The sequence below is a fragment of the Grammomys surdaster genome, unplaced genomic scaffold (assembly GCF_004785775.1).
Source record: "Grammomys surdaster isolate TR1022 unplaced genomic scaffold, NIH_TR_1.0 332523, whole genome shotgun sequence".
NCBI classification, from domain to species: domain Eukaryota; kingdom Metazoa; phylum Chordata; class Mammalia; order Rodentia; family Muridae; genus Grammomys; species Grammomys surdaster.
This window is the reverse complement of record NW_021627750.1, coordinates 1-13,715: the sequence shown is the minus strand read 5'-3', so window position 1 is coordinate 13,715 and position 13,715 is coordinate 1. Positions and strand designations below refer to the sequence as shown.

General features: G+C 47.9%; 1 protein-coding gene across 2 annotated transcripts; it reads left to right on the top strand.

Moving 5' to 3' along the window:
• Nucleotides 1-1,543: 1,543 nt before the first annotated feature.
• LOC114616558 (mediator of RNA polymerase II transcription subunit 20) lies at nt 1,544-6,647 on the top strand. 2 transcript variants are annotated; one of them, XR_003710655.1, is made up of 3 exons: nt 1,544-2,063; nt 4,237-4,694; nt 6,041-6,647. XR_003710655.1 is itself a non-coding variant. In XM_028761995.1 (2 exons), the coding sequence occupies exons 1-2, from the start codon at nt 1,827-1,829 to the stop codon at nt 4,450-4,452; spliced, it is 453 nt and encodes a 150-aa protein (XP_028617828.1). In that variant the 5' UTR covers nt 1,544-1,826; the 3' UTR covers nt 4,453-5,585. The 2 variants fall into 2 exon arrangements, 1 of the variants encoding a protein (XP_028617828.1); XM_028761995.1 differs by lacking the exon at nt 6,041-6,647 and having other exon boundaries at nt 4,237-5,585.
• Nucleotides 6,648-13,715: the final 7,068 nt, after the last annotated feature.

The following is a 13,715-nucleotide window of genomic DNA, read 5'->3' as shown; positions in this document are numbered from 1 at the left end:
TCAAGTTGTGCTCATGGAGTCTCTCTGGGAGGACATGCTCAGGAGAAATTTGGTTTCCTGTTTTTTCTTCTTCCATGTCTTGTGTAATCAAATGTATCCATCTGTAGCTCTCCCTCCTTGGAGAAAGCCTGTGGAGTAGCTGGGAAGAAGGATCAGCAGGTAAAGGCACTTGGGGCCATTTCTGATGATTTGACTTTGAACCCCAGGACCCACAGGGTGAAAGGAGAGAACTGATTCAGGGATGGTCCTTTTTTTTTTTTTTTTTAAAGATTTATTTATTTTATACACATGAGTACACTGTAGCTGTCTTTAGACACACCAGAAGAGGGCATCTGATTTTATTACAGATGGTTGTGAGCCACCATGTGGTTGCTGGGAATTGAACTCAGGACCTCTGGAAGAGCAGTCAGTGCTCTTAATCGCTGAGCCATCTCTCCAGCCCACGGGGATGGTCCTTTAACCTCCACATGAATACTATGATGTGTGCACATACACCTCCCCACCCTCAATAAACGTATGGAAAAAAAAAGAGTTTAGAGCCAGGTGCCTGCACACCTTGTGTCTCAGCACTCTGGAGGCAGGGGCAGATGGATCTCTTGAGTCTGAGGCCAGCCTAGTTCACAGAGAGAATCCAGACTATCCAGGGATCCTTAGCAGACCCCATCTTTTAAAAGGGAGTCCAGCACACCAGTAGAATGAGTGAGTAGGCCAGGGCTGTCGCATGGAGAGTGCTGCCTGAGCATGCGCAGTACTCTAGCACACAGAGGAAGCAGCAAGGAGGCAGAGCCAGCTTTGGTAGCAAACACTTCTAACTCCATCATTAGGAGTTACAGTCACAGGCTGGGGAGATGGCTCAGCCTGTGTTAAGAGCTCTGGTTGTTCTTCCAGAGGCCCTGAGTTCAATTCCCAGCAACCACATGGTGGCTGATAACCATCCATAATGAGATCTGGTGTCCTCTTCTGGCCTGCAGGCAGAACATTGTATATGTAACATATGAATAAATCCTTAAGAAAAAAAAAATAGGAGTTACAGTCACACTCCAGGCCTGCCTGGATTAGATAGCAAGACCCTGTTTCAAACCAAGTAAAACAATATAGACTGAGGAAACTTATTTCTCTGAGTGGAAGGGAGCTTGAAAGTGCAGCTTCAAATCCTAGTGCTCGGATTCTTCACAACTTCCCTCGCTGTCTCAACTAAACAGTCACAGACACTTGTCCTTACCTGCAGGAGCCACTGCCAGCTTATAGTCAAGGCAGAAAACTTCACTCAGCTTGACTGTGGTCTACCGTTCTAGCCTCATGTTCACAGGCTCCCTATTCCAAAGCCTCTGTAAGAGCATTTAGATTTCATAGGCAGTACTGACAGGGTCCCGAGAGGCATGCAGTTGTTACTTCTATTTTATGTCTGAGGATCTAGGGCTGGAGCTCAGGACTAGGCCAGTATCTATTACCAAGTAGCACCACCAGCCCTTAGGGTTTTTTTTTTTTTTAAACTATAGACGATAATATGTAAGAGTCTATGGATTATTAATCATCATGATACAATAGGCTTCAATGAGCTTACCATATAACTCTTCTCTCAACACTTGAGAATCCCCTGGTGTTCTTCAGGTATGTTTGGCCTCTGTTGTCTGGCTAGCTTTTCCAATTAGCTAGGCATCTCTGGGAAAGGGTAGCATTTAAGCATCCTTTCTCCTCTCAGGCTGCCAGGGTACCAAACTGCCAGCTGGTCTTGTTTGGTGCACTTGACCTGTTCTGGGGTGTGTTGACAAGAGTCCTGATGATGAGTGGCCCGTCTGTCCCTTGCAGGCCAGGCTGGAAAGCTGATGTACGTGATGCATAACTCTGAATACCCATTGAGCTGCTTTGCCCTCTTTGAGAATGGCCCTTGCCTTATTGCTGACACCAACTTCGATGTCCTCATGGTAAAGCTCAAGGGCTTTTTCCAGAGTGCCAAGGCCAGCAAGATTGAGACCCGGGGTACTCGCTACCAGTATTGTGACTTCCTGGTGAAGGTGGGCACGGTCACAATGGGGCCCAGTGCCCGTGGCATCTCTGTGGAGGTAAGACCTTGGTGAAGGACAAGCAGGGTATGCTATGGGCTGCACAGCAAGGATTCTGGAAGTTTCCCCAGCCCCACTTGGTTCAGATAGACTCAGATAGTATCATGTCATGCCTCCACCACAGGAATCCTTCTTGGTTGGCTGATTTTTTGCCCTCTGGGAGGGGAGGGACTGGATGGGACCGATTCATGTCTCATGCCTTGGACTTACTATGTAGCCAAGGACAGTGTAGCCAAGGACAGTAAACTTATGTTCCTCTCTTTTGCTCTCAAGTGCTGAGATTGCAGCAGTGTGCCACTATACCCAGCTTTTTCTTAGGTTATGTATTTATTTAGACAGTTCCATTTGGCTTGGACTGTCATTATTATGTTTTCAACTCCTGAGTTACAGTGTGTTCTACCATGCCTGGTTTTTGTGGGGCTGGAGATGCAGAACAGGCTTTTGTGCTTGTTAGGCAAGCATTATACCAACATAATGCTATATCCCCAACTCAAAAAAAGAACAGAAACATATATATTATATGCATGCATGCATGCATGTATGTATGTATGTATAAATGTGTGTATTTATGTTGAGACATAGTCTTACTCTGCTGGGGTTACAGGAGCTGCCATGCCTAGTTCTTTAGGAGATATTTTTTTGGCGTGTGTGTGAGTGTGGGTATTTTGTCTGCATGTATGTCTATGTACCACATGAGTACAGTGTTGAGAGGCCAAAAGAGGGTATCCAATGCCCTGGAATTGGAGTCAAAGACTTTTTTAAAGTTGTTAGTCCATGTGGGTGCTAGGACCAACCACAGGTCCTAAGAGCAGCAAGTGATCTTAACTATTGAGCCATCTGTCCAGCACCGCTCTAGGGTTCATCGGTCTTTTCTTTAGCCGCTCACTCTTGAGCCCGGAATTGAAGTGGGTTCACAACAAGTAAAAAGCTTAGAGAGGCTCACTTGGTGGAAACTGCAGCATAAGCGAGGAGAGCAGGGGATAGAGACCAACACCCTTTCCAGGAAGGGCTGGAGTAGACAGCTTTCTGAGGGATGTCTGAGGCGGGCTGTCAGTCATGTGCCCACATGCCCCTCCTTAGTATGTTTTATGAGAGGCCTCCAGAGCTATGGAACAAAACTGTACCTTTCCTTTCGGCATGGTGGCCAGGAATGTGTGTAGGAGATGCCTTCCTCTAGTTTTTTAGTCAAAAACAAAAAACTATGACTACACTTATCATGGGTGTAGGTGTGCATGTGCCATAGCACATGTGTAGAGATCAGAGCAGTCAGTATTGTCTTCCTACCATGTGTGGGTCCTAGAGATTGAACTCAGGTATCAGGCTTGGTGGCAAGCACCTTTCCTGGCTGATGGCCTTCAACATTAAACCTGAATATGTAGGTATTGAAAATGACATGGCACCTATGGAGAGATAGCTTTAGAGTGAAAGTCCATAGCCTGCCATGTGTCCAGCATTAACTGAGATTTTAGAAACAATATAACAAGATAGAAGCTTGCAGGGTCTCCCTTCTGAAGATGTTATCATTTAGTAAGCCAGCAAAGCTGAAATACAAACATTTGAAGTGAGTTTAGGGGCTCGTGAGATGGCTCAGCGGTTATGAGTTCAAATCCCAGCAAACACGTGGTGGCTCACAACCACCCGTAATGAGATCTGATGCCCTCTTATGGGGTGTCTGAAGACAGCTATAGTGTACTTGCATATAATAAATAAATAAAAATCTTTGGGCTGGAGCAAGAGGGCCAGAGTGAGAGGGAGAAGGGAAGGGGAAAAAAAAATGAGTGAGTTTAGGAAGGCATTTGGCTTAGGGGACCAGGCTGTGGAGAGTCTTGCTGACTGTAATGGTAATCTGTAGAACAATGTATAGAATAAGGGGTTGGGGAGTGCTGGTGCATGCTTGCTGTCTCAGCACTTGGGAGATAGAGGACAGAGGCTTGTGAGTTTGAGGCCAGCTTGAGCTGCACAGTTAGATCCTGCCACAAAGTAAAAAACCAGAGGAAGGAGTCTGGGAAGCATCCCAGGTAGAGGAAAGGACCGTAGTTTTGTTTCTTTTCGGGAGGCTCCCAGGCCAACATTGTCTACTGGTTTCACCTGTGACTGTGAGCGGTCCCAGTGGCAGGAGAGAAGAAAGGACCCATCCTTGTCCTTACCCTTGCTGTCTGTTCTCTTGTCCCAGGTGGAGTATGGCCCTTGTGTGGTGGCTAGTGACTGCTGGAGCCTCCTGCTTGAGTTCCTACAGAGTTTTCTAGGTAGCCACACGCCAGGGGCGCCCACAGTATTTGGGAACAGACACGATGCGGTCTATGGGCCAGCAGATACCATGATCCAGTACATGGAGCTCTTCAACAAGATCCGAAAGCAGCAGCAAGTGCCAGTGGCTGGGATCCGGTAGTGACTGGCAGCTGCCTGCCTGCTGAGCTGTCAACAGGGTACTGTTCAGGACCAAGTACCGGACTTGGGGTCCTGGGCCCCTGTGTTCCCAGCTGTAGCTTGTGTTCTGGGGCTTTGGACTTCCCTTCTGACCCCAACACAGCTGTTTTTTTACTTCATGCTTTAACTGGATTTGGCTGGTCCTCAAGAATGGTAATTGTGAAGAATGGAAAAGCTTGGTCCTTTCCTGCTGTAGGGCAAAAGGTAGGACAAGGTTGTCCCCGCCAGCGCTGGAGTTGTGTGTGTCCCCAGGTGCTGAAGATTTGGTGTAGGCTGTGTGCCTGTGTTGTATGGAGCTCTCCTTTAGCGTGAGGATGTGGTTGGCTTCTCCTGGAGATGCCTGCTAGAGTGTCACTTTCATTCTTCGGACACTGATGTCTTCCCCTACTGTTTTAAATTATGTGAACCTGCAGGCCAAGCGGCTGTTAGCCGAGCCAGAGCAGAGAGCTCTCACTGCACAGTCCATGGTCTCTAATAGTTGAGAAGCATTCAGTTCCCCAGAGCATAGCGCACTCCACTTGCCGTTCCATAGTGTTCCTTGTGTCATACTGTCCCCAGGATGCTTTCCTTCCTTCCCACAGGATCCAAGCATGCTCAGTAGATCCGTGCCCACAGTCCACTGAGGGAAGAGCTAGAGGGGTTTCCAGAGTTGCTCGAATCACTGTGGACACACATTCCTGACACCCAACACTCAGTTTTGTCAGGGTGCTTCCTAGGTTGTCTTCTTGTCTTGCTTGAGCCTTGAAATTGTTGACATCATCGATCACCTGCCTCACACCTGCTGCAGAAGCATTTACCACGGAGACAGGCTTGGGAAAGCTGTTACTCTACAAGTGTAGGGTGTCAGTGAGGGGCCTGTCCTCAGAGCACAGCTCAGCAGACTTGCCAGCGCCTGTGTGTGCAGCAGCTCTGAGGTTCTGGTCATTGTTGTCTCCTAGCTTTGTTGTGCAGGACAGCCCATCACGCCTTCCCGGCTGGGGCTCTGTTATCCCATCATTCACCGTTTCCTCCTCTTGCTTTTGTTGTCACTCTCTTACTGTTGCTCTGTAAAAATGGAGGTGTTTTAGATAAACAATAAAACTTACAAACATTACAGTTTGGGCCTTCTGTATTCGGTATTGTTGCAGTCTGTCTGCTTTGTACTTTGTACTGGTTGCCTGAAAACACAGATGTTAAGTGTGGTAAATATGGACTCTCAGTTCCTACATAAGAAGGGCTCAGTTTCTAAAAGATAAGGAAAAGCACAAACAATCTAGCATCTTGTTAAGTGTAGTTGCTATGCTTGCCTTTCCAGCAGTCGTCTTCTTTTTTTTTATTTAAGATTTTGCTTTTAAGTGTGTGTGTGTGTGGTGGGGAAGGGGGGCAGCGGGTGGGGGTATGTGCTTGAGTATGCAGTACCCTTGGAGGCCAGAAGAGGGCATCAGCTCCTCTGGATAATGTCGCAGGCAGATTTGGGTGTTGGGAATGGAGTTAGGGCCTCTGCAAGAGCAGCAAGCACTCTTAACCTCTTCATTCCCTTCGTTTTTGTTCTTTTCTATTTGAGCTCACAGTTGACTGGCTTTAAACATGAGATCAAGCCTGAAGAATGGCCACTTGGGTACTTTGCTTGGTCCTTGTCCATGAATGGAAATGCAGCACTGAAAGAAGCTTGCTAAGCAAAACCCTCCTAATAACGGAGCAGGTGATGGCTCTGCCACAGAGGCACCGGAACTGAACTGACTAGTGAGAAGGCCAGTGTGTTGTCCAGCTTTCACGTGCAAGTCTGTATGGGGCATCATAGAACACTATAGGACATGGTTGTCGTGCAACTTTTTGAAGGTTCAAATTGCATGGAAGTTGGGATTATGTGTATAAATTTGAGGGGAAGAAGGATGCTTATCACCATTCTATAAACATTAGGACCCAGAGCTACTGAGTTAGCCAGGCTGGCTATTCAGCAAGCGTCAGGAATCTGTTGAGATTACACACGTGTTCCTCTCTACACATGCCTTTTCATGTGTGTTCTGGGAATTGAACTTGAGTTCTCATGTGCCAGGCCAGCAATTACTGAGTTGTCCCTTCAGTTCTAAGGTGAAGATTCTTCATTGTCTTGTATCGTTTCATTTCTTATCATCCCTGGTCCAGGCCCTATCAATACATAAACTAACTTTAAAATAGTTTAAGAATTATGTGTGTGTTTGGTTGTGTCTGTGTATTTGGTTGTGTGCGTAAGTGCAGTGCCTGAGGAGGCCAAAAAGGGGGACAGGATCCCTGGAGCTGCAGTTACAGGCAGCTGTAAGCTACCGGTACACAATAGTAACCTCTGAGCCATCCATCTTTCTACCCCCATATAAGGTAACTTTTAAGGCTAATATACATTCTACTGAACTTTTTAGAAGTCATTCAAAAGGAGAATTAGCCTAGCACATCTTTAATCCCAGCGCTCAGGAAGGAGAGGAAGGAGGCTGAGTTTGAGCCTAGCCTGGTGTACATAGTGATCTCCAAGACAGCCAAGGACCGCAGGTAAAGGCACTCAAGCCAAATGATGTGAGCTCTGCCCAAGTAAGGTGGGAAAAGGATCAGCTCCACAACCACGTTCTGACTTTCACAGGTGTGGCATTCCATGTGTGCACTTCTGCCTCACATCAGGCACGCTCATAATGGCTTCAAAAAGAGAATCTGGTACATTTTTGTAGCTTAAGTTATCCTGGAGCTGGATTTACCATTGGGAATCATTATTTGTGTAGGAAAGGCCAGGCTGGGCAGTGGCAGGTGTGCTGGGGCTGTCAGTTGAAGGGACACTGCCTTAGGAGACAGCTGACTGGCAGCTGGCTATAGCGCTGGGCTTAATCAGATCTGTTCTTTGGGTTGAATCTGTATAGTAGGAATAATGCTGCTTTCCATACAGCACAGAAGTCGAAAGGGAAATCTGTGAGCATGAAGAAGCTGTCTCTGCCTTTTTCTTTTAAAATTTGTTTTGTCTGGATATACGTGTGTGTGCACCACATGCATGCCTGGTCCAAAAGAGGGCATCAGATCTCTTGAGACTAGAGTTATTGATTGTCCTGCACACCTATGTGGGTTCTGGAATCCAACCCAAGAGCAGCCAGTGCTGTTACCCACCGAGCCATCTCTCCAGCCTGTTTGGAGCTTTTTAATGTACTCACAGAGGCCCACTCTACCTCCCAATGCTGAGATTAAAGGTGTGTGCCACCACTGCCCAGCCAAGTGGTTTTCATTTTAAGACACAGCCTTACTGTGTACCTCTCTGACTGGCCTGGAACTATGTATACAAGGCTCACCTCAAACTCAGAGATCCTCCTGAATGTCCAGGTGATCTTCCCTGCCTCACAAAAGCAACAAAGAACAAAATATATTTAATTTTGGGTTTCCTTGGGTTTTTATTGGTTTGATTTTTTTTTTTTTAAGACAGAATCTCATTTACCTAGGCTGACTTGTACTCTAGACCTTGAACTTTTGAATGGACCTAAGTGTTGGACTATAGGCGTGTGCCTTCATACCTGGGGAAACGTTTTTCTTAGAATAGAGTTTAACCTGAGCTCTACGTGCAACATTACACACACGCACACACACACACACACACACACACACACACACACTCACATCTTAAAACATCTGTTATATAGTGCCATCAAAGAACAGTTGGATGCGTCTGTGGTTTCCCTACAGTTGATTAGGCTTCTGAGCTAAGGCAACAGGTATTCACTGTTCTTTTTACAATGTTTTTTAAAATTGCATTCATTTATTTGTATGTATGTGTCTGGGGACATGCATGTTGCTGTCAGAAGACAATATCTGGAAATCATTTCTCGTTCACCATGTAGTCCCAGAATCAAATCCAGATTCTCAGGCTTGGTGATAAGTGATTCATAGGCTGAACCTAACCCCCTTAAACTACACACACACACATTTGTTTCTCAGAGGATAGAGGACAACTTGCAAAAACCTGCATTCCACAGAAATGTGGAAATGGAAAGGCAGGCTCACTAGCAAGCACCTTTACCGCTGTGCCATCATGCTTTGCCCTTACCACTCCTGTTGTTTTGTAAAGATGTATTTATTTATTTATGTATATGCATACATTGTACCTGTCTTCAGACACACCAGGAGAGGGCATCCTATCCCGTTACAGGTGGTTGTGAGCCACCACGTGGTTGCTGGGAATTGAACTCAGAACCTCTGGGAGAGCAGTCAGTGCTCTTAACCACTGAGCCACCTCTCCAGCCCATAATTGCTCCTTTTTCATTGTCAGTGCAAATGACAGTCCAACAACAAAGGCCGATTATTTTCAGTATTATTTTAAAACTACGTTGGGTCTCAGAGACCTTCTGAAAGGCTCTTGATCCTTTGCACTTCCCAGGCACAGACTTCAAGAACCACAGATGTAGTGTGCGCTCACAGTGGTGGGAAGATTTTCCTTCTAGCTGTTGGAAGTGCACAACTTCCTCACCCAGAAAAACACCTTGTTAGCTAAGGAAGGAACAATGACTAAGAGACTGTCTGCTCCAGGAAAGCTGTTGGGAACTGGGTAAGGGGGGGTGGGGAGCACCTTTTCGGGTTTTTCTTATTTACTTATGTAAGGAGTTACAACTTAGAATTCCATAAAGAGAACTGTTAAATAAGACACCAAGTTATGGCTCTAATTAGGGATCTCAAGTCCTGAGACTTCTTGAATCACACTGCAGGATTCCCTCCCATGAGAACTGAACCCAGGGCCTCAGTCGTCTCCCAGGCCTCTAACCCTCCTCCTTTGCCACATTCGAGACAGGGTCTTGTTACTTATCCAAAATAGTCCCAGAACTCACTATACAATCTACAGACCGTAAAAACTTCTGCCTTGGCCTCCTGATTGCTTAACCACATCTGATTAAATTTTTTAATTTTTGCCCTTTTTCTTCCTTCATATTTACAGACATAAAGCCTTGAACAACCGTAACATTTAATACACGTTTTCTTCTTCTCTTTTCTTAAAACAAAAATGTTTTTAGCCGCCTTAGACTGCCTTGGGTGTTGTAACATTGTCTATCTTATTTGGAGGGACCCTCCCCCGAAAGGTCTGTCAGGACAATGTACCCAGGAAGCTTGCCTACCTTCCAAAGGGAGTCTTTCTGTTTCAGAATGGCCTTTTTCCCTCTCGGAAGTCCCTAGGGCCACTGCCACCTAGGTCTGATTTATTTCCCAGTCCCCATTTGGGGAGCGATGAACCTTTTTCTGTCCCGTCAAAGAGGATTTCATAAAACGGCTGAATGCCGCCTGAGTCATCACTGGCAAAAGTCCACACGTGTGTGTTTGTCTGGGCGCCAGGAGTAACTTTTGCAGAACGCTGCCTCAGGAACCCCCAGGTTCGCTGGCTGCTGCTACACCGTAAAGAAAACAACAAAACCAGAAAATACACGGAAGTGAAAAAGCGGTGAGACACACTGAAGGTAAGCTGCAGGGTATGCAGAATTCCTTTACCTTTACAGATCTGGGACGTGGGGGTGGGTGGAGAGCTCCGCAAAGTGCCTGGCCCTTTAAGGAGGAGGGCCAGACAGTAGACTCTGTACCTTTAAGAGCCTCTTTGTCTAGAAACCTTCTTCTGTACCCTTCTGTGCCTCAACCAAACTTTGCCGGGGACTCGCGCCGCGTCGTCTCCCTGCCTCTCACGCCGGCCCGCCATAGCCGCTGACCCGAAACTTGGTGCCTGCGGCGCGAACCCGCGCAAAGGGCATGGGGGCCCGGGTCGCCGCCGGGAGGTGCGCCGTTGGCGCAATGCGGGACCTGGGGGCGGGGCTCCGACAGGCGGGCCAATGGGCGATAAGAGGCGGGGTCCGCCCGCTCGTCTCGCGCCCCGGTGACAGCTCGCGCGTGCTGATGATGGCGGTAAATAGAGGGGGGAGGGAGCTGAGGAGGGGCGGAGGGCCGGCGGAGCGGCCGAGGGGGCGGCCCGGGGGGCGTGAGGGGCCGCAGTGGCTGGGAGGCCGCGCAGACATTCGGAGGCGGGGACACGCGGCCCCGGCATGCCGGCCCTCCCCTTTTAAAGGAGAAAGAAAAAATCCCCTCACACACCGGGTGAGGGGCGACAAAGGCGGCGCGCGCCTAGCGGGCGGGAGGAGCGGCGGCAGGGGGCGGGACCGCGACGCCAGCGGGCCCGGGGCGCCCGGGGCGGGGACGGCGGGCGGCGACAGCGAAGGCGCGAGCCCCGGCGCGCGGACGCTGCGTTTAGGCGGGGTGGGCGACGTCTGGGTTCTGAGGTGAAAGGCTTGAGGGGACGGAGGGGTAGGCTGGCTGGGGCGGGGGGGAGGCGGTTTGCTAAGTGTGAGAGAGGAGGATTAGGGGAGAAAGGGTTAGAAGCCGCAGAGAGGAGTGAGAAAGAGACCCAGGCTGGCCCCGGGATGCGGTTAGGAAGCCTGGCGCTGGGAAGGGGGATCCGGGGTCAGGGCTAGGAGCCGGGCTCTGGAAGCGGCAAGGCTTGTCAGGTGGAGTGCTGAGGGGAGGAGTGCCAGGGGCCGAAGAGTTGCAAGTGGAAGACAAGGAAGGGGCAGAGCCGGGGTAGTAGTTGGGAGTAGAGAGTGATTAAGAGCCAGACGTGACAAGGGTGTGAACTAGTGCCGAGCTGGGGATGAGCTGAAGGGCTGGGAGCCGCCGGGGTGGGATTGACAAGGTGTGGGTCAGTAGCTGGGGAGGGGTGTCAAGGCTGTAAAGGAGACCTGGATCCCAACCAGGTGGAATCCAGAATCGGAGCGACAGTGGAAGGGCTAAAGGGACGCGAGCTGAGAGCTGGGCGTTAATAGGACAGTTCTGGGAGAAAAAGAAAATCGCTGAAAGGAGGCTAGAAGCAGGGTGGAAGGATGGTGAGCTGGGACGGGGAAACTGGGGAATTGTTTATTGAAGAGGTTCAGCAAGGTAAAGATAGTGGAGTCAAAAGACTGGCTGAAGAGCAGCCGGAGGAGATGGGCCCTGGGAATTAAAGGATGGAATGGGGAGTGGGGGACGAGAAAGGAGATTAAGGGAAGCTAGAGGAGTCCTGATTGGGGTGGGCTGCACAGGAGTGGGAGCTGCATGTTGCCCTGAGGTTCCACAGAAGGTCTGGAAGGGGCAGGGCACAACTGCCTTAGTGAAGGATCCAGTGTAGGGAGGCTTTGGTGCAGAAGATAAGGAACCATGGTGAGTGAAAGGGGACCTAGAAACAAGGGTAAAGCTTGAGAAGTAGGGGCCCAGGTGGGGGTGCAGCATAGGAGTTCTTTGTTAAAAGAAATGTGTATTGAATTTGTGAGTCCTTTTGTCCCTAATAGTAGGAAATTCCAGAAACCTTTTTCTCTCTCCAAACAGTCGTGGATCCAGTTCCCGCCTTTCATTTCTTGAAAATCCACTTACATGTCCACTTGAGACCCATTTTTACTTGATTTTGTTCTTGTGGGATAGGAAAATTGGCAGCCTTGGGTGCTGAAAACCTCTTGGTTTCACTAATGTTGTGCTAAAGGGTAAATAAGTTGTGTGTATTTACAGTGTACCTGTGTGATGTGGTAGTTGGGGTGGGTGGAGGAGTAGTTTTAGAGCTGACAGCACTGGTCAGGGCGGCTCATCCACAGCCTTTTCTGTCTCATTGAAGAGCACACCACTGTTGGGGAGAGAAAGATGTGACTCGTTTTGTTTTCATCAATAAGGCAGATTTCTGTCTAATTGTTTTCAGCAACTGAAGAATATGGAGAGGGAGAGGGGAACAATGAACCAGGGAAGTTTACTGAGCAGGAGTCTGAAGGCATGACTGAGGGTATTGAGTTCGTATGCTGCTTTCAGCTCTGTGTGGGACATTTCTCATGGGGTGATTTCTAACTCCCCGGATGTGCAGACAGTGATGAAGAAAGGTGGGATGCAGAGCTGTGGAGAGTTTTAGAGCTGTGCATGGACTCATCTTTTAGACTACAGAATGGATTTATGAGTGCCTTTTATGAAAACATTCCGTAAGATAAGATTGCAGTCCCTCTGCCTGTTGTATTTTATGACTGTGAATAGGAAGGGCATATTAATATTCTCTAGAACCTTTTGATTTGTAAGGCTCATTTTTAATTAGAATAATTACATGCATTTGTGTGTATGGGGAACACTTATGGAGGTCAGAGGACAACTTGTGGACATTGGCTCTCTCTTCCTGTCGTGTGTGTGTACTGGGATTGAACTCATATTGTCAGGCTTGGCAGCAAGCTCCCTACCCAGTAAGCCATCTCTCTGGCCCTGTAAGACCATTTTGGAAATTAAAGGGAAGATGAGAATTTGGGGACAAATTTTAGGTTATTCTTTCTTGGTAGTGTATTTTAATGATTTTTCATTCCAACATGATTATATTTAGCTAAGAAAATGACTATTTACTTCATATTTGATAATGTGAAAAATAGTATATAATTTTTTTTCAGGAGGATGGGGTACAAACTATTGAATTTTTTTTTAAGATTTTATGCGTATGGGTGCTTTGCTTGTTTGTATATCTGTATACCACATGGATGCCTGGTGTCTGCAGAGGGGTACTGCAGAAGACAGAGTCAGATTCCCTAGGAACTGGAGTTACAGACAATTGTGAGCTATGTGTGGGTATTAGGACTCTAGCATGTCTCCTGAGAAGAGCAGCCAAGGGCTCTTAACTACTGAGCCATCTCTCCAGTCTTGTTCTCAAGGTTATTTCATTGGTGTACATGCAGGTAAACAATGGCACCTTTTCCCCTTGTAGTCCGGAAGTGGTTGCAAATGTTGCTGGCGGTGGAGCTTTTGTCTAAGGTGGTCAAAGTCCTGAGCACTGCAAGCAAGACAACCTCAACAACCCCTAGTCTAGGGACTAGGTGTGTAGCTCAGTTGGTAGAGGGCTTGCCTAGCATTCATGAAGGCTTGGATTTGAGTCCCAAGCACTGCACGGTGGTGCATGCCTGTCATCCTAGCACTCCCAAGGTAGAAAGACCAGCCTTGCCTACATGAGTGAGTCTGAGGCCAGCCTGGGTTGTACTAGACTATGTCTGAAACAAAACAAACAAACAAACATAAGGAGAGGAAAATACCCACCTCTGGGATTGGCATTGTTCCTAAAAAGAAAAGCCCAGCCTCCTTTTCCAGTGGTGTGTGATTTTAGATTGCTTTTGTTTGGTGGATATTTGCATATGTAGCAAAACTTAGGTTTCTTTTGATTTGTGAATATCAGAGACATCGTGTGTGTGTGTGTGTGTGTGTGTGTGTGTGTGTGTGTGTGTGTGTGTGTGT